Here is a 19242-nt window from a genome sequence, read left to right on the forward strand (position 1 = left end):
TGGTAAAATAAAACAAAAAACACTTGTAGCCGGCAGCAAATATAGCACAGCTCGCTAATGTTCACAACATATAACATAAGACAAAAAAACAAACCAATACCAAGGCATAGATCGAATAGCATCTATATAATAAGTGCACGTGTGGCCTCTATGAGTAGTCTAGACCAAAAACTAAAGGCATCTGGCTGCCCCCCATGTGTTGTACGTTCCCAGAAAAGTGTATTTGGAGAATCAATAAATTTATCAATTACGTTTTCATAAAATAGTCATAAAAAAGCAGCATAAGCGCATAATAGATTTTTCACATTGTGAATTAGAAAATAGTTTTTGGCTGCCTCCGACATGCTACGAGCTCCTCCGCCGACACTTGTGTTTTTTTCAGAGGGCGGTCCTAACAATAAGTCAGAGTCTGTTCCCTCGAATGGCGTCCGCTCGAGCAGAAAGGCGACAAAACGAGACACAAGATGTAGAGAACAAGTGGAAAATTCATCAGGCCCATGATGTCATGTTTCCAGTCAATCTAAATCTACTTTAACAACTTGTTCTCTACTGTAATCCAATTGTTAACATACTGAAATAATTTGGGGGGGCAACGTGCAAGATTGATCGCGTTTCATTAGGATTTTTTTTTTCCCCCCCTTGACAGATATGCGGGACGTTAACACTGGCCTCTCGGCTGGAAGCTATATAGGCTGGGATCTGCCAGATATGGCATAGGCGAGTGTTTAAAGAAAAGGGGGTAGGGGGAGCCATAAAGTTGTTAAATTGCCTATGGTTCTGATAGAGCACAGAACATCTGGTCTGGAGAGCTTGAGGAAACACCATTAAACCAACCAAAAAAATTAAAAATTTGCATTTGGGAAACAGTGCCGTATTTGTGCGCCCCTGTCAGAGGTATTAAAAGGGAAATCTAAAGAAAATAAAATTTAAAAATAAAATTGGAGGGACCTTGGCAAATTGCATTATGACTGGTCAGTCACGTATTCCAGGGCCAGATGTTCTAGTAATGGAGGTATGTTAGACATCTGGTCTAGTTTCACCAGCCTTCACTGAGGGAGAGAGTCTGAGGAATAAAAATGAAGCGACCACTCTCCAGCATTCCTGAGCATACACATCAGGTCTCTGATAGGAAGAAAAATAAACACGCAGAAGGAAACGCATGTCTAGACGGAGCTGCTGCTCGGGCTGCTACACACACAGTTGGTATTTACTTAAATGGGACTGCCAGGCTACCTCAGACAGCTCGCCCCCTATCCCCCCCCCCCCCACCCCCTCATCCTAATCACTACGAGAGCACCTCTGCATGGTCAATACAGCAAGAGCATGAAAAATAATAAGTACATAGCCTAAAAAAAAATTATATATCATATATAATTCTTACCGTAAATTAGCACCACAGATTCTTCAATGGCATGCTGGTAGCTGAACTGGGAGTCTAGGAGGGCACGGCTGACGAAAGTGCCATAGTAGGTGGACTGGTACCACCGACATGGAGATGGTCAATGTTGACGTGGCGGAGGCTTCTCATCATCTCCATCTGATACTGAACTATATGGGGAGAGAAAAGAGAATATCATGGGTAGATTATCCACCAGGGCCCACACCACATTGCAATCTTTACAAAAACTTGATTTTTAGAGTGCCATGGAGCTGTACAATACAAAGTGCAACTCCTTGTAAGGGTAAAATCAATGCCAGTAAGGCAAAGCTGCCATTGTAGAGAGTACTGATAATCTGATTGTAACTGGGGTGTAGTACAATGAGTTCTACAAGATGTGGTGTAGACACAAAACAACACCCACCACCAACAAGATGTGGTGGTAGACACAAACCAACATCACCCACATGTGGTGTAGACACGAACCAACATCACCCACCACCAACAAGATGTGGTGTAGACACGAACCAACATCACCCACATGGGGTGTAGACGCAAACCAACATCACTCACCACCAAGATGTGGTGTAGAACACGAACCAACATCCCTCACCACTAGAGATGAGCGAACTTACAGTAAATTCGATTCGTCACGAACTTCTCGGCTCTGCAGTTGATAACTTTTCCTGCGTAAATTAGTTCAGCTTTCAGGTGCTCCGGTGGGCTGGAAAAGGTGGATACAGTCCTAGGAAAGAGTCTCCTAGGACTGTATCCACCTTTTCCAGCCCACCGGAGCACCGGAAAGCTGAACTAATTTATGCAGGAAAAGTCATCAACTGCCGAGCGGGAGAAGTTCGTGGACAAATCGAATTACTGTAAAGTTCGCTCATCTCTACTCACCACCAACAAGATGTGGTGTAGACACGAACCAACATCACCCACCCCCAAGATGTGGTGTAGACACGAACCAACATCACTCACCACCAACAAGCTAAAACCTCTGTATATGGTAGAGAAGTAACTATCATTTTGTTGCGGGGCAGGATGCACGTTAAAGCTCTCACCTTCATATTGTACAGCTTAATTGAGTAGTGTACGAAATTACTAGACATCCCATAGACTGGCACGGGACCTCTGGTAATTCTGCAGGACGCCCTCAAGTAGAACGTGTATCCTGACCCTGAAATTAAATTATAGCCACCCTTTTATGATATCAAGTGCCAAGCGTCAGGAATGGGTGATCTCTTCAGTAAAAACACCTTTCCATACACACTCCTAGGGCATATGGATGTCATACAGATGGTTTCCCACTTGTTAGTCCCATTGAGCTGCAGCAGAGAATGGAATCTGCATTAGGCCAAGTTCACACCTGGTTCCCACCTGCCTTGTCAACTTTTTTCTGTCCCATCCTAGTAGCAGAAAAACCAAAATGGTAAGAGTGGTGGATCTGTGGTACAAAGGAAACCAATGGTGCCCTACAGACAGGATTTATTATGGCTATTGATTATGGTATCCAGCATTCGGAAGGCAAAAATAGCGCTGTGTGCTTTGTTGCTGTTCCTGTCCAGATGGAATCTGCTAAATTGAGGCTTTGAATGAAGTCTTCAAAACAGAGGTGAAGAGTCTTAGGTTGGGTTCACATCTACAATGGGAATTCTGCATTTCTGTGTTATTAGTGGAACAGAAAGATGGAACTTACACCATAAAAGATCCTTCAAATGATCAGCAGCCGTGCTTTGAGTGTTCCATCAGCTTATAACTTGGTCCGCCAGCTATTCCCAAAGTGTCCCTCCTTTTGTAATTAAAAGTGGCACTGCATGGTGACTACATCTGCGATGGGGGCAGGGAATGGAGCCTCTAACATAGATGTGAACACAGCCTTATTCCACTCTCTTGCAGCGGCTGCATCAGGTGAAATAATTGGTCACTATGGGGGAGATTTATAAAATCCTGTCCAGAGGAAAAGTTGCTGAGTTGCCCATAGCAACCAATCAGATCGCTTCTTTCATTTTTCAGAGGCCTTTTCAAAAATGAAAGCAGCGATCTTACTGGTTGCTATGGGCAACTCAGCAACTTTTCCTCTGGACAGGTTTTGATTAATCTTTACCATTGAGCTTAACCAGCAGTGAAAGGAGAGTGGATCAGGGTTAAAGTGTATCCAAGGAAAAAGGCAGATAACAGGCTCCCAATTCAAGGTAAAATCCAAACTTTAATGAACAAACAAAAAAAAGTAAAAGCACAAACAAAACGCTGTTCAAAACTTGACATTTCCCTAAAGCATGTCAAAAATGTAATCGGTCAAGGTCTCAGTGCTCAGACCCGGACCAATCTCAAATGAGCGGGGAGACTTGCATTGCAAGTTTGTCTCGGTCCCATGGCACAGAGCTGGGTAAGAATGTGTTTGGCACGCTCTTCTACCTGATCGTTCGAAAGAACACTCAAATCCTGACCAATCAAAATGTCTGATATGGCTCTACAACAGTGATTCTTAACCAGTGTGTCTCCAGCTGTTGTAAAAACTACAACTCCCAGCATTCCTGGATGAGGGCATGCTGGGAGTTGTAGTTTTAAAACAGCTGGGGGAACACTGGTTGGGAAACACCACTCTACAACAGGTCAATCTTTTTCTTTTTAAGCGAGTGCCCAGTGTAATTCTGTTTTCAGCAGGCGCCGCTGGACGCTTCAGTGGTAGAACCACGTGGACATTCATCTTCATAAATGGCAAAGCAGTCCCGGAAGAATTCCACTCAAAGAATGAACAAGTTCCTTCATTGTGATGATGTACCTACTGCCGGAGGAATTCTGCAGTTTGAGGAAGACAGCAGAATCCCACTGGAATTTCACCGGCGGAAAGTCCGCAGTGCGGACGAGACCTTAAAAGGAACCAGATAGGCATCGATCATTTGATTGCTGGGGAATTTACATTCAAAGAGACCCAATGGTGGTCTACTACAGGGTGCTGGTTCCTATTTATTTCTGCAACTACTGGTGTATATGTAGCGCAAAGATGCAGATCTAGCGCTATAGCACTGTAGGAGAGCAGGAATTCCATAACACAACACAATATGGAAAACCATCAGTACATCCAATTTACGTGCAATTTAATTTTGCATTATCAGACTTGGTTGGTTATATAAAATGCAGTTCGCTAAAATAAAACATCAACTGCACAGCAATAAAAAAAATTTAAATAAAATGTAAATATATATTATATTTTATTTTTTTTTAACTCCAGTATAAGCCAAGTTGTTCAGCACGATTTTTCATGCTGAAAACACCCCCCTCAGCTTATACTCGAGTGAACTCTCCGCCCTCAGTGGTCTTCAACCTGCGGACCTCCAGATGTTTCAAAACTACAACTCCCAGCATGCCCGGACAGCCGATGGCTGTCCGGGCATGCTGGGAGTTGTAGTTTTTAAACATCTGGAGGTTCGCAGGTTGAAGACCACTGTTCAGACATTGACAAGCGGTGATGATGAAGAGGGGGTGGGTGGGATGATGACAGGCGGTGATGAAGGGGGTGGGTGGGATGATGACAGGGGGTAATGATAACGGGGGGGTCTGGACGACGACGACGGGGGGGTCTGGGTGACGACGGGGGGGGGTCTGGGTGACGACGGGGGGGGGGGTCTGGGTGACGACGGGGGGGGGGTCTGGGTGACGACGGGGGGGGGGGTCTGGGTGACGACGGGGGGGGGGTCTGGGTGACGACGGGGGGGGGGGTCTGGGTGACGACGGGGGGGGGGTCTGGTTGACGACGGGGGGGTCTGGGTGACGACGGGGGGGGGGGTCTGGTTGACGACGGGGGGGTCTGGTTGACGACGGGGGGGTCTGGTTGACGACGGGGGGGTCTGGTTGACGACGGGGGGGTCTGGTTGACGACGGGGGGGTCTGGATGACGACGGGGGGTCTGGATGACGACGGGGGGGTCTGGATGACGACGGGGGGGGTCTGGATGACGACGGGGGGGTCTGGATGACGACGGGGGGGTCTGGATGACGACGGGGGGGTCTGGATGACGACGGGGGGGTCTGGATGACGACGGGGGGGTCTGGATGACGACGGGGGGGTCTGGATGACGACGGGGGGGTCTGGATGACGACGGGGGGGTCTGGATGACGACGGGGGGGTCTGGATGACGACGGGGGGGTCTGGATGACGACGGGGGGGTCTGGATGACGACGGGGGGGTCTGGATGACGACGGGGGGGTCTGGATGACGACGGGGGGGTCTGGATGACGACGGGGGGGTCTGGATGACGACGGGGGGGTCTGGATGACGACGGGGGGGGTCTGGATGACGACGGGGGGGTCTGGATGACGACGGGGGGGTCTGGATGACGACGGGGGGGTCTGGATGACGACGGGGGGGTCTGGATGACGACGGGGGGGTCTGGATGACGACGGGGGGGTCTGGATGACGACGGGGGGGTCTGGATGACGACGGGGGGGTCTGGATGACGACGGGGGGGTCTGGATGACGACGGGGGGGTCTGGATGACGACGGGGGGGTCTGGATGACGACGGGGGGGTCTGGATGACGACGGGGGGGTCTGGATGACGACGGGGGGGTCTGGATGACGACGGGGGGGTCTGGATGACGACGGGGGGGTCTGGATGACGACGGGGGGGTCTGGATGACGACGGGGGGGTCTGGATGACGACGGGGGGGTCTGGATGACGACGGGGGGGGTCTGGATGACGACGGGGGGGGTCTGGATGACGACGGGGGGGGGGGGTCTGGATGACGACGGGGGGGGGGTCTGGATGACGACGGGGGGGTCTGGATGACGACGGGGGGGTCTGGATGACGACGGGGGGGTCTGGATGACGACGGGGGGGGTCTGGATGACGACGGGGGGGGTCTGGATGACGGGGGGGGTCTGGATGACGGGGGGGGGTCTGGATGACGACGGGGGGGGTCTGGATGACGACGGGGGGGTCTGGATGATTAAATGGGGGGGGGGGGATGATTTATTTCCCACCCTAGGCTTATAGTCGAGTCAACCTTTCCTGGGTTTTTGCGTTGAAATTAAGGGCCTCTGCTTATATTCGGGTCGGCTTATACTCGAGTATATACAATGTGTATATTATATATTTTACACAAAAAAGTAAATGCAAACTGCGTACAGATAACGGGATAATTGTAAACTATGAGCCCATAGCTGTACTTTTGATTTTTTAAATTTTTTTTTACACGCACATTTTCGAGCCAATAGCTACTCCTTCTCTAAGTAAAGAGCAATCGAAGGTTCATCTAAGCCGTGAATGAGAAGCTTTGTCTCGTATTAAACAGATCGCAGTGGTGATGCAGGAAACCAGAGCTGGTGAGACTGAAAAGGAAAAAAAAAAAAAAAAATGAAAGCCCTTGTTTGATTTAGATCTATATGTATGGCAATATTGTTATGCAAGCGGCTCGGGAGAGTTTTTTTTTTTCCCCGCTTACTTACGGGCAAGACAGCAAAGTTTTTGTTTGGCAGAAGTCAGAAGTCCAATCAATCGGGCATCTGCTTTTGTTTATCCTTAATCTTCACACACGTTTTGGATTTGTAAGTCGCCCCCGGAGGCAGCGGGCGCACAGTTATCTCAGATCCGTTATCATCAAGATGTCCATTCGTGTAAGTGAAGCATAATCTGTTCCAACTATGCGCCTAGTTCAACTCATGCGAATACTGAAGATACGGCTGCCTGAGAGACGAGGCCATGTAATAGTTCGCTTATTATTGACGGGCGCTTCCAAATTTAATTCATTTATTTTTTAACAGCATAAAATGTAAATTCTTCAACCCTGTAGTAAAGCGAACAGCAGATGGTTGTCTGGGCATGCTGGAAGATGTAGTTTTTCAACAGCTGGAGGCACCCTGGTTGGGAAACACTGGCTTAGGAGGACTGTAACTTTACAGTCTGGAATCAACCAAGGAAATTCTGTATATAAATTGCTATTCTGCATTATTGTTTGTGGGATTACAAGATCTCTATATAAGAAATAGACATCCATTAAAGGGGTACTCCGAAGAGGGGAAAAATAATTTTTCAAATCAACTGGTGCCAGAAAGTTTTGCAGATCTGTAAATTGCTTCTATTTAAAATCTTAACCCTTCCAGTACTTAGCGGCTGTATTCTGCCCCAGAGGAAGTTGTGTAGTTCTTTACAGTCTGACCACAGTGCTCTCTGCTGACACCTCTGTATGTCCCTGTCTGGAACTGTCCAGAGCAGGAGAGGTTTGCTATGGACATTTGCTCCTGCTCTGGACAGTTCCTGACACGGACAGAGGTGTCAGAAGAGAGCACTGTGGTCAGACAGAAAAGAACTACACAACTTCCTCTGGAGAATGCTGCAGCTGATAAGTACTGGAAGGATTAAAATCCTTTAACATAGAAATAATTTACAAAGTCGAACTTTTTGACACCAGAGAACAAAAATAGTTTTCAAATTAAATGGAGTACCCCTTTAACAAAAGCCAAAATGTACTAAACTTTATTGAGTTTCACGAGACTTTCTTCAAGGTCTATGTTTAGTATGACTGGTGTGGATCCAACACCCTGTAACCCTCAGAGCAGCTGTTTGCCAGTGCCACAAGGCCCACATATACAGTGAAAATAGGTGGAAAAGCTATTACAAAGCTACAACATGCCTGTCCGGGCATGCTGGTAGATGTAGTTATACAACTGCTGAAGGTTCTCCGTTTGGAGACCACTTTATTAAAGGCATTGTTTTAAAGATGTTTATACATATCCATGTTTGTTTTGTACAGGACACAAGTGATCTCTTACTGGAAATGTGGCTGGTAACAAAAGACTTAGGCCTCTTTCACACTATGAAATTGTTCCGTTTAGGAACTTCCGTCAGAAGTTCCGTCACTATATCGGGGGAAAACCGGCCGTTACAAAACCCCTGACGACCGTGACTAAATCGCATTGCAGACTATGGGGTTGTGTAACTGCCCGTTTGCACCCGTATATGCCCATAATTCATTACGGACGTTATACAGTGACGGGACATCATAGCGGAAAAATTACTGTATGCACGATGTCCAGTCACTGTATAACGTCCGTAATGAATTACAGACATATACGGGTGCAAACGGGCAGTTACAAAACCCCATAGGATGCAATGCGATTTAGTCTCGGCCGTCAGGGGTTACGTAACGGCCGGTTTTCACCGATATAGTGATGGGACTTCTGACGGAAGTTCCTAAACGGAACAATTTCATAGTGTGAAAGAGGCCTTAGACTTCATTAGACTCAAAAATGAACAACGAATAATCGACTCCACGAGTAATGGAACGGGCTTCAGTCCTGGTAATGGATACAACGGCTTGCGGCACAACTGCCAGCGATATTACACAGACCCAATAAGTAGTACTCCCGAGCGTCCATGACAATAAAGCAGACCACCACAACTTCATGGTCATCTCTCAGAAGTAGGAGGAACAGGGGGTGGGGGGGTGGAAGAATCCTCCAAATAAACACTTTTCATGTTGCTTTCTTCTCGCCCCGCTTTGCTGCAGGAAATGCTTACGGACCCTTACGAGACTGAAACAATCCCACGCAAAGTTATCAGCGGCGAGGTTAATCCATTTTTAATGATAAGAGGCACATCTGCTCTCAGCATTAAGACACAACTGAGTAGATTCGCTGAAAACAAGGGAAAATCGGAATTCTCTGTGCAACTCCGATGCGGCGAAGAATGAGGGAAAAACAGAGGAGAAGTGCTGACCAATCTGATGGAAATCACTCGCTGGATTTGTGCAGATGTTACTTTTACTATAAAAGAGTCCTGCTAACAAGTCAAGTTTTATTTTTCATGTTTTTCGACAAGATACTATGTATAACTTGATTTCTATGCTCCATAACACTTGTCATAAGACCAAAGGGTGTTACCTGGTATCAACCAACAAGCAGGTTGCTGATGGACCTTATCACTTGTGTGCCTAAATACAGGTTCAAATTCTGGCTTAAGTACCAATGCATAAAGTGCACCTCTGCTGAAGTACTCTGAAAGACTACATTGGAGGTGGAGAGAGCCACCAGTATGACGACATGGGAGGGAGGTGGAGAGAGCACCACCAGTATGACGACATGGAAGGGAGGTGGAGAGAGCACCAACAGTATGACGACATGGCAGGGAGGTGGAGAGCGCACCTCCAGGACGACGACATGGGCGGGAGGCGGAGAGAGCCTCCAGTACTACATCAGAGGTGGAGAGACGCTCTGGTACGAAGGCATCAGAGTTGGCAATAGACCCTGCATGACATGAGAACTGGAGACAGCTCCACAAGTAGGAACTTATCTCCAGGGTCAAATAGTTGATTGTTGCAATTAAAAGGGAAACTGACAGATGGATCAAGCCCAGACAGACTGAACTAACCTGAATATACAGGTGGTCAGTGTGGGTGAATTCAAGTAAAACTAGGTCTTACTTATCCCAATACATTAAGCCGTTCCTGAGATATAGCACAATTTTGCAACAAGCAAATTATCTCTAAACTGCACTGGAGATGGGTTTGAAGACTTTCTGCACCTCTGATGCCATTACCTGGGTCCCACTCGCACCACCCCGCTAATCAATATCCATCTTCTCCTTTATGAGCAGGCAGCCTAAACGGGACCGAAAGGACAGCATCAGAGATAGTCTTCAAACCCACCTCCAGTTCAGTTAAAAGTTCATCTGCATATCGCAAACGTGGCCTATTTTTGGGGGGAATAAGTAGAAGACCAACACATTTAATGACATCCAGCACTGGCTATACTATTAATCTCACCCTTCTTCAAATTACTGAGCCCACCGAGCTGCCAAAGATATACACATTCGACCACTGTAAGTAACCATAACATCCAGCATCTTGCCATCCACAAATGACTGAACAAACAAAACTCCCAAAGACCTACAGATTCAACCACTGAAAAGAGCCCTTACATTCAGTTTTGGCTATACTTCTGGCCGTACTCAAGGCAGTGAATCTACCAAGCTCCGAAAGACCAAAGTATCTGACCAGTGAACGTAGTCATTACATCCAGTGTTCGCCATAAAGTTTGACACAATCGACCACTGAGCGAAGTCATCACATCCCGGTTCAGTGTCCGCCATTATGATCCATCTAACCAGGCTTAGAGTTAGGTTGTATAAGGACATGTCCAAAAAGTCATTTACTTGAATTCCTAGATATGATGGAACAGGCTGCCTTACTTCTTATGAGGACAGATCTATGGAGATTGTAGTCAGTCTTTCAAGGTGGTTTTAATGCAATAGACGGACTATACTAATAAATATCAAAACCTGGCTTATGTATCCAAGTTCTGAGGATAAAAAGACATTGAGCAGATTGTGAGCTTCTGTGGACAGTATTTTTCTTTTTTTTTGCCTAGCAATGAATGTTTATCTAACCTAACCCACCGCCACAAAATATGTCAGAGGTTTATACATAATGCATAAACTGGTGACTCCTGAGAATGTCAACATCTTGGAAGAAAGAGAAGCTGCCCTCCACAGATATCCCTGCTTCTTAATGCCCGACTGTACAGGCTGAGGTGGCAGGCCTTTCATGCTCCGTCAGTGAAGTCTTGCTCATATAGGTCCCTGATGTCAGTCTCTTCTATAAACACGCTGCAATGCTATCATCTCAGCCATGTTATTTTTACAGACACCGCGGGTCGTAGATGAGTAAGCGATAACAATAAGGACAGCTCTTCTCATTCGCAAAGTTATGTCTCAGGGATTTTTGGGTTTGGATAGATATTCCAAACCTGAATGGAAAAAAAAAATTATATATTTAGATAAAGCGTTCATTCAATCATTGAAATAAGACTAGTATAAAATAAAAAATAAAAAATGTTGTATATGCTATACTTATTCTATGTAGCTCTGTACATCATAAGTGTTGACCGAACCCGACAAAAACGTATCTGGAGGCATCTACAGTCTCAACCGATGGCAGATGTTGGGTAAGGGTAGAGTTACACACAGTGCATACACAGCGTGTTTCCCACTCCCCGGTGAAATATACTATGAGCAGACACACATGGCTTTTCCCGACGCAGCCCTGTGTGTGCAGTAAGGTTACTGCACACACAGGACTGTGGTGGGGAATGTTTGGCGAAGCCCTGTGTGGCTGTTCGTAGTGCATTCACAGCATGTTTCCCACAGCTCAGCGAATCTCCTGCAGCATGAAATATGCATCGTGGGACACTACCTTTAAAATGAGTATTGTGGTTAAGGTCTGACCACAAGGACCCCCCCCCCCCGCGCAATCTCCTACACAGTGCCCAGTTCTCATTCACAGAACGATTTCTGTGCCATGCAAGGAGACTGTAAATCCCTGTGAAGCTCTATATGAGAGTCGGGGATACACGAACGCTGTATCTCCAGCTCTCCCATAGAGATGGTGTGTTGGCCATCGCTTGGTGCGGTGTTCCACAGAGCTCCGTTCATGAGGAGAGCCAAGAGGCCATGCAGGTGATTGCGGGGCTCCCAGTGGTTGACCCCTCGTGATCAGACACTTATCACCAATTTTTTGGATAGGGGGATAAATTGTCCTACACCACAGTACTCCTTTAAGGATTGAGCAATTGGATTTCACCATGCCTGATCCTTGTGTTTTCACCAGAGCTAACAGACCACCCACAGCCATGGATGTCTGGGTATGCTGGGAGTTTTAAGTTTTGCAACATCGGAAGGTCCACAGGTTGGAGACCACTGTATTAAATGGGCACTGTCATTAAAACAAATTTTTGCTATTGCACTCCTTATAGTAAATGAAAAAAAAGTTTTCTATGTTTTGTGTTTAAAAAAAAAAAGCTGCCACTAGGTGTCTCCCTATTGTCCAGAGCCCATTTCCTCCCATCTCTTGCAGACTTTGGACTCCTGCTGGCCTAGCAGAAGACCAAAATCAGAAAATGCAGTCTGGAGTGCTGAGGAGGGTGTGTGCCTTAACCAATAACAGCTCCTCTCCCACTGCACTGGGCTGTGTGTAGCAGAGTGAGGGAGGAAGTTCTCCCCTGTATGGCTTCAGATGATGTCACACCTGCTGGGAACACCCCTTCCCAGTCTGTAAATCTGACAGACTGGGCAGAAAATACAGAGCAATATCAAGGTAGAAAACTAACAAATAATAAAACTAAAGGCAGGGGGTGGTTTGTCATGATGAGGGCAGTGAACTGGGAGGATTATAAAATTTTATAAGATCATTTAAGTTTGTGTTTTAATATTTATTAACATTTTCCATCTGATAAGCATATGTCTAATTGTAAGATTTTTAGACTCCTTTTAGGCCATGCTTTTCCACAATATGTTTGATAAATGTAAAAAGCGCAAAGTCAATGCAGCCTTAGACATTACTATATAACATTGTTTCCCAACTAGAGTGTCTCCAGCTGTTGCAAAACTACAACTCCCAGCATGCCCGGACAGCCTTTGGCTGTCCGGGCAAGCTGGGAGTTGTAGTTTTGCAACAGCTGGAGGCAGCGTGGTTGGAAAACAATGTTATATAGGGTTTTTGTTTGTTTTCTATTAAGAAGCTGTGACTGACCCTCGAGAGCAAGAAAAATATATGTATCATTAAAATATTAGATTTTCAGTCCATGTTCTCATAGCCAGACGCCGGAGCATTAGCAACCCGTGGACCTACAAATGTGGTACACCCGCTGCTTTCCTTAGCAGCGCCATGGACGCCTTGCAGCATTATCTGCCCACAGTGACTTTGTATTAACACATCCAATAACGCGCACAGTAGCCCCGACCGCCGCAGCTTCCAACCCGAGCATGGTTGGGTCAGATCTAACGTAGGGAAGGACTGAAAACCCCCCCACACCGGAGGGACTGCTGTGGATTAATATATCAGCACGGTGCACGGTCACGCTGCAAATATATGGACGGATAAAGGAGATCTTGCTGACATTAATCTGCTTCATTCCCGCTTTTCGAAGCATATGGAGCCGAAGCTTCAGCGAGCACAGAAATGATCTGAGCGTACAGTGCTCAATGCACCTGCTAAAATCTCATCATAGCAGTAAAGACCCCCTGCCAGACACATACACCAGCGGAGGCCACAGTTCATAGTTCCTGAGCATTAAATCTGGGGAAACGGCTGCGAGCTGCGGCAAAAAAAGGAGACAGCGAGAATAAATCACGACAATTACGCACAGCTGGAACGAGAGGGAAGACTGAAAAGGAAAAAGGCCGGCGTACGGCTCTGTTCACACCATGGTAGTGCTTTACGTGAGCAATATACCCCAATGTATATCTATATAGAAGGCTCTGATGTATGCCTCTGTATACTGCATGGTACCCACTGTATAGAATAGCGCAGCCTACTTAGATTTGGCTGACGTATCCTTAGGCCTGTGTTGAAGTTAGTTCTATGGATATATTCTGAATATGTGGCAGGAGCTTTGCTGATTGATAGACAAAATGGGTTCATAGAATAGCCTAAAATTGTTTTTTCAGGGTTAAAAAGTGTACTCCCCTGGAAAAATTTTTTTTTTTTTTTTTTTAATCAACTGTTGCCAGAAAGTTACCGTACAGATTTGTAAATTATCCTACTTCTATTAAAAAAATCTTAATCCTTCCTGTATTTATCAGTTGTTGTATGCTTCACAGGAAGTTATTTTCTTTTTGAATTTCCTTTCTGTCTGACCACAGTGCTCTCTGCTGACACTGTCCATTTGAGGACGCTCTCTGTCCATTTTAGGAACTGTCCAGAGCAGGAGCAAATCCCCACAGAAAACCTCTCCTGCTCCGGACAGTTCCTAAAATGGACAGAGGTGTCAAGACAGAAAGGAAATTCAAAAACAAAAAGAACTTCCTGTGGAGCATACAGCAGCTGATAAGAACAGAAAGGATTAAGATTTTTTAATAGAAGTAATTTACAAATCTGTTTAACTTTCTGGCACCAGTTGATTTAAAAAAAAAAAAAAAAAAAAAATGTTTTCCAGGGGAGTACCCCTTTACAGCTTATCACTCCGGTGGAAAACATTTATTTTTAAAAATCAACTGGTGCCAGAAAGTTATTCAGATTTTTAAATTACTACTATATAAAAATCGTAATCCTTCCAGGACTTAGCTGCTGTATGCTCCAGAGGAAGTTGTGTAGTTCTTTCCAGTCTGACCACAGTGCTCTCTGCTGACACCTCTGTCCGTATCAGGAACTGTCCAGAGCAGGAGAAAATCCCCACAGCAAACCTATCCTGCTCTGGACAGTTCCTGACATGGACAGAGGTGTCAGCAGAGAGCACTGTGGGTGGGTTGGAAAGACCTACACAACTTCCTGTGGCACATACAGCAGCTGACAAGTACTGGAAGGATTACAATTTTTATATAGAAGTAATTAAAAAATCTGTATAACTTTCTGGCACCAGTTGATTTCTAAAAGAAAGGTTTTCTCTTTTTCAGGCTTTGAGTCCATGATGCCAAGTTATAATACAATGTAAATTGCTTAAATTTCCTGCGTCACATCTCGGGGGAAAAAAAGGGGGGGGGGGGGGGGCTTTGCACAGTGTGGCTTGCAAGCCGGACCGACACATTCGCAGAGCTAGCTGAGTAAGGTGGGGCTGAGCTGTGATGAAGAGATTGTGGATAAAAGGACCTGTGATGTGGGTGTATAGGGTGAAAAGGGCCAAAATATAAGGGGTGTGGCTTGTGGGAGGGGCATGGTTTACAAACTGGACCTAAACTTTCTAGGAGATGCAGAGCGGAGCTTGTGGAGTAAGGTACAGGAAGTTCCATAGACTACTTGCATGAGACTTTACACAAACACCAGACCCTCGCAAATGGGAGAGGGTTAGGGTTAAACTATGCTATATTTTTAGTGGACATACAAGTAACAAGTGAAGTCACTAGGTCCTAGTGTACACCCAAGCCATCAGAGGTCCTATGACTTTACCAAACATTAAAACTTCTTATGACATTTAAGCTTGTCTCCAGAACCCCAGGCTGTGACAGCCCTGTAATACCCTAAGACAAGAATGATGCTCCATGGGAAAAAAAAAATTCATATCAACTGACTCCAGGAAGTTAAACAGATTTGTAAATTATTTCTATTAAAAAAAACACTTAATCTTACCAGTACTTAGCTGCTGAATTTGAGTTATTTTCTGTCTGACCACAGTGCTCTCTGCTGACACCTCTGTCCATGTCAGGAACTGCCCAGAGTAGCAGCAAATCTCCATAGCAAATCTATCCTGCTCTGGACAGTCCCTTAAGGACCAGGGCAATTTTCACTGTAGGCCCAGAACGTTTTTTGATCAGACCACTTTCACTTTAAGAATTAATATCTCTAAAACGCTTTTACCGAATATTCTGATTCTGAGCAGTTCGGCCTTCCTAGTGGTTGCCACAGTAAAGATTGCTTTACTGCAACTTTCCTTCCCCTCCCCCACCGTTGCTTCCCTACCTGCGCCGCTGATCTCCGCTGATGTCTCCGATGATCTTCGGTCCCCAAGCATCTTCTTTTCAGGTACCGGCCTCCATCTTCTCCCCTCGTTCTGCCCGGCATCCAAGGGTGGGCAGAATGGGGAGTTTCCATGGCAACCCGCTATCCTGCGCTGCCATTGGTCAGAATTCATTTCTGTCTAATGGCAGGGGATAGGAGGAGATCGCAGCACTGCGACCTCGCTCCTATCGCTCAGGATGATCGGGGCTGCCACTGACAGCTCCGATCATCCCTATTTTCCGGGCGATCGGGTCACCAGAGACTCAATCAGCCCGAAATAGCAGAAAATCGCATGTCTGAATTGACATGCGATTTTCTGCGATCGCCGACATGGGGGGTCTCAGGACCCCCCTGGGCAATGTGCCAGGATGCCTGCTGAATGATTCCAGCAGGCATCCCGGTCCGATCACCGCCCGGCGGGGACCCGAACGGCCCATGACGTAACTGTATGTCCTTGGTCCTTAAGACCCAGGGTGACGTGACGTAACGTTACGTCAAGGGTCCTTAACAGGTTAAAGGGGTACTCTGGTGGAAAACTTTTTTTTTTTTTTTTATCAACTGGTGAGAGAAAGTTAAAACAGATTTGTAAATTACTTCTATTAAAAAATCTGAATCCTTTCAGTACTTATTAGCTGCTGAATACTAAAGAGGAATTTATTTTCTTTTTGGAACACAGAGCTCTCTGTTGACATCATGAGCACAGTGCTCTCTGCTGACACCTGTCCATTTTAGGAACTGTCCAGAGCAGCATATGTTTGCTATGGGGAGTTTCTCCTACTCTGGACAGTTCTTAAAATGGACAGAAGTGTCAGTAGAGAGCACTGTGCTCGTGATTCAGCAGAGCACTGTGTTCCAGATATAAATAATTTTCTCTGTAGTATTCAGCAGCTAATAAGTACTGGAAAGATTCAGATTTGTTAATAGAAGTAATTTACAAATCTGTTTAACTTTCTGACACCAGTTGATTTTTTTTTTTTTAAAGTTTTTTTTCATGGAATACCCCTTTCACCAATTGTGTTACAAAACTTTTATATTACATACACTTCCCTATAGTGGTTTTCCATAGGTAATTCCCTTTGAGGATGTCCAGGGGGGGGGGGGGGGCAGACTCCTTTCTCTATATAGGATAACCTAGTGTTCCTTAGTGTGCCTCCAGCTGTTGCAAAACTAAAACTTCCGGCATGCCTGGACAGCCAACGGCTGTCCGGGCATGCTGGGAGTTGCAGTTTTGCAACAGCTGGAGGAACATCGATTGGGAAACACTGGATAACTTGTCATGTCGTTTTTAATGAAAAGCTGTAATGGGAACCGTACAATACAGCACCTGCGCGCCTGTCAGTCACATGATGCAATCCCCGGTGTAAGGTTTGTGTCGTCATTCTGGTCTTGGTGGACCATGGGCGATCCGCAGCACAGCTGTATGGGGTATGACAGAGGAAGGAACCATTCCGGAGCAGAAGAATAACTACCATATGTATGCAGTCAACCCAGACAAGGAGGAAAACTCGAGACAGAAATGATTTCCCATTGCTTAGCAGGCGGGGGCCGGGCTGACGATGAGTAATGACATTGTCCACGTCTTGTAAGAATCCGCCGGAGAGCGCGCTTGTTAACCTGCCACCAAACGTAGATGTTTAAGATAATATGCCCCGGTAAGGCCCCTTTCACACTACAGGTATCATCCTGCTTTTTTACTGCCGTTATTTTACAATAACTGATGAAAAAAAAACTGATGCAATAACTGGTAATAACTGATGATAACTTATGACCACCACCAGTTATTTTTTATAGTTTTTTTTTCTTAAAAAACCTGATGCTGTTCATCCGTTATTACCAGTTACATTCGTTTTTTTTTTGTTTGTTTTTTCAGGTTTTTAACCCTTTTCTTTGTAAGACTTTTCACACTATACATTCTTCTGTTTTTAAAAGATACGTTTTATGTTCCGTCATGAAAACCCTGAAAATCGGCAGTTTCATTATAGTCTATGGGATTTTTACATTAACCCGTCATAGCCCGTTATTAATAACGAACGTTCTTTTGTAACGGAAGAAATAGTGCATGCATGTTTAACGGACAATTTTAAAACGGATAATGTAAAAATCCCATAGACTAACGGGATTTTGAAATGGCCGATTTTCCGGATTTTCATAACTGAACATAAAACGACGGTAACTTATAATAAATCTAATGAATACCGTATATATAATATAAAAAATATATAATGGATCTTTAAAAACGGAAGAATATTAAGTGTGAAAGGGGCCTAGAGCTGTACTGAGCATGCTCAGTACAAAAAACAGATGTTAAAAAACCGGACAATAACGGATAACTGATTATTATTTATTTATTTATTTTTCAAAATCTGTTCCCCATAGACTTCAATATTAAAATTTTAACCGCCGTTTTTTCACCATTATTTTTACCGGACCAAAAATTAGTGCACGCACCGTCTTTTGTGCCGGCAAAAATAATTGACATTAGTAAAAACCGGCATACCTGATGCAAAAGGCTGGTCAAAAAATCCCATTGACATTAATGGGATTTTTTGACGTCCGTTTTCAGAACTTTTTGCCGGGAGTAATAACGGAGGTTTTTACAGGATGATACCTGTAAGTGTGAAAGGGGCCTAATATAAACACCGCTACTACAAATAATACTAATACGACGCACTCACACACAGCTCCAGTTGACCTATTCCGAGCGCAGGACGCATATGCACAGATTACCCAAGGCTCCACCAGATGGTATTGAATATTTGCTTATTAAGTAAGCAAGGAAAGCAGAGATTACCCCTCAGACAATGACTGACATTCTTTATGAAAAAGGAAATAGGAATAGCCATGAAGGACCGGACATTTGAGACCATACGTGAACGGTCAAGTCCATTATTGGGGAAGCCTAGATTTTGCCATAAATTTGTGCCGTACTCCCAGAAATGATATTCAATTTTCCGTGCACAGGTGGTCATCTTCCGCAAAACCATGTCTAGGTTTTCTCAATGCAGAGGGGAGATGTGCAGAATGCTGCCTAATTTAAAGCAAAATGTGACCTGTGTCATAAAGTACTACTTTTATGTGCCAAAAAGTACCCTAAGCTTGTTACAAAAAAATACAAAATAAATAAATAAAAATTACTTCTATTGCCACCTCTTTCCCTATTGTATGGGGAAACTTCAATCCAATATGTACCTAACCCTGATCATGTATAATTTTTTTATATGTCTAGCACCTATATTTCTCTCACAAATACCTTCTTTTTTAGTGCTCACTAGGTTTTTTTATTCTGTGCTCTGGCCTGCCCATCTCTCGCTCTCACCATGTGTTCACTTTCTCCCTGAGACAGGATTATGTTCTGGATGGTATGGGGACCTCTATTGGGTCAGTGTTCATTAAAGTTTTATTTATAGAGGTTTGTACTCGATTTGAGCACAGAAGGA

The 19242-nt window shown here is 45.1% G+C and overlaps 1 protein-coding gene across 1 annotated transcript in view; it reads right to left on the reverse strand.

The window, feature by feature from the left end:
- The window catches only part of EIF3H (eukaryotic translation initiation factor 3 subunit H), a 189035-nt gene that overhangs the window by 53941 nt on the left and 115852 nt on the right, over positions 1–19242 (reverse strand). The window contains 2 exon segments of the mRNA XM_056522639.1: positions 1382–1486; positions 1489–1548. Of these exon segments, the coding sequence (XP_056378614.1) occupies positions 1382–1486; positions 1489–1548 (165 nt within the window).

Source organism: Hyla sarda, chromosome 5 (assembly GCF_029499605.1).
Source record: "Hyla sarda isolate aHylSar1 chromosome 5, aHylSar1.hap1, whole genome shotgun sequence".
NCBI lineage: Eukaryota > Metazoa > Chordata > Amphibia > Anura > Hylidae > Hyla > Hyla sarda.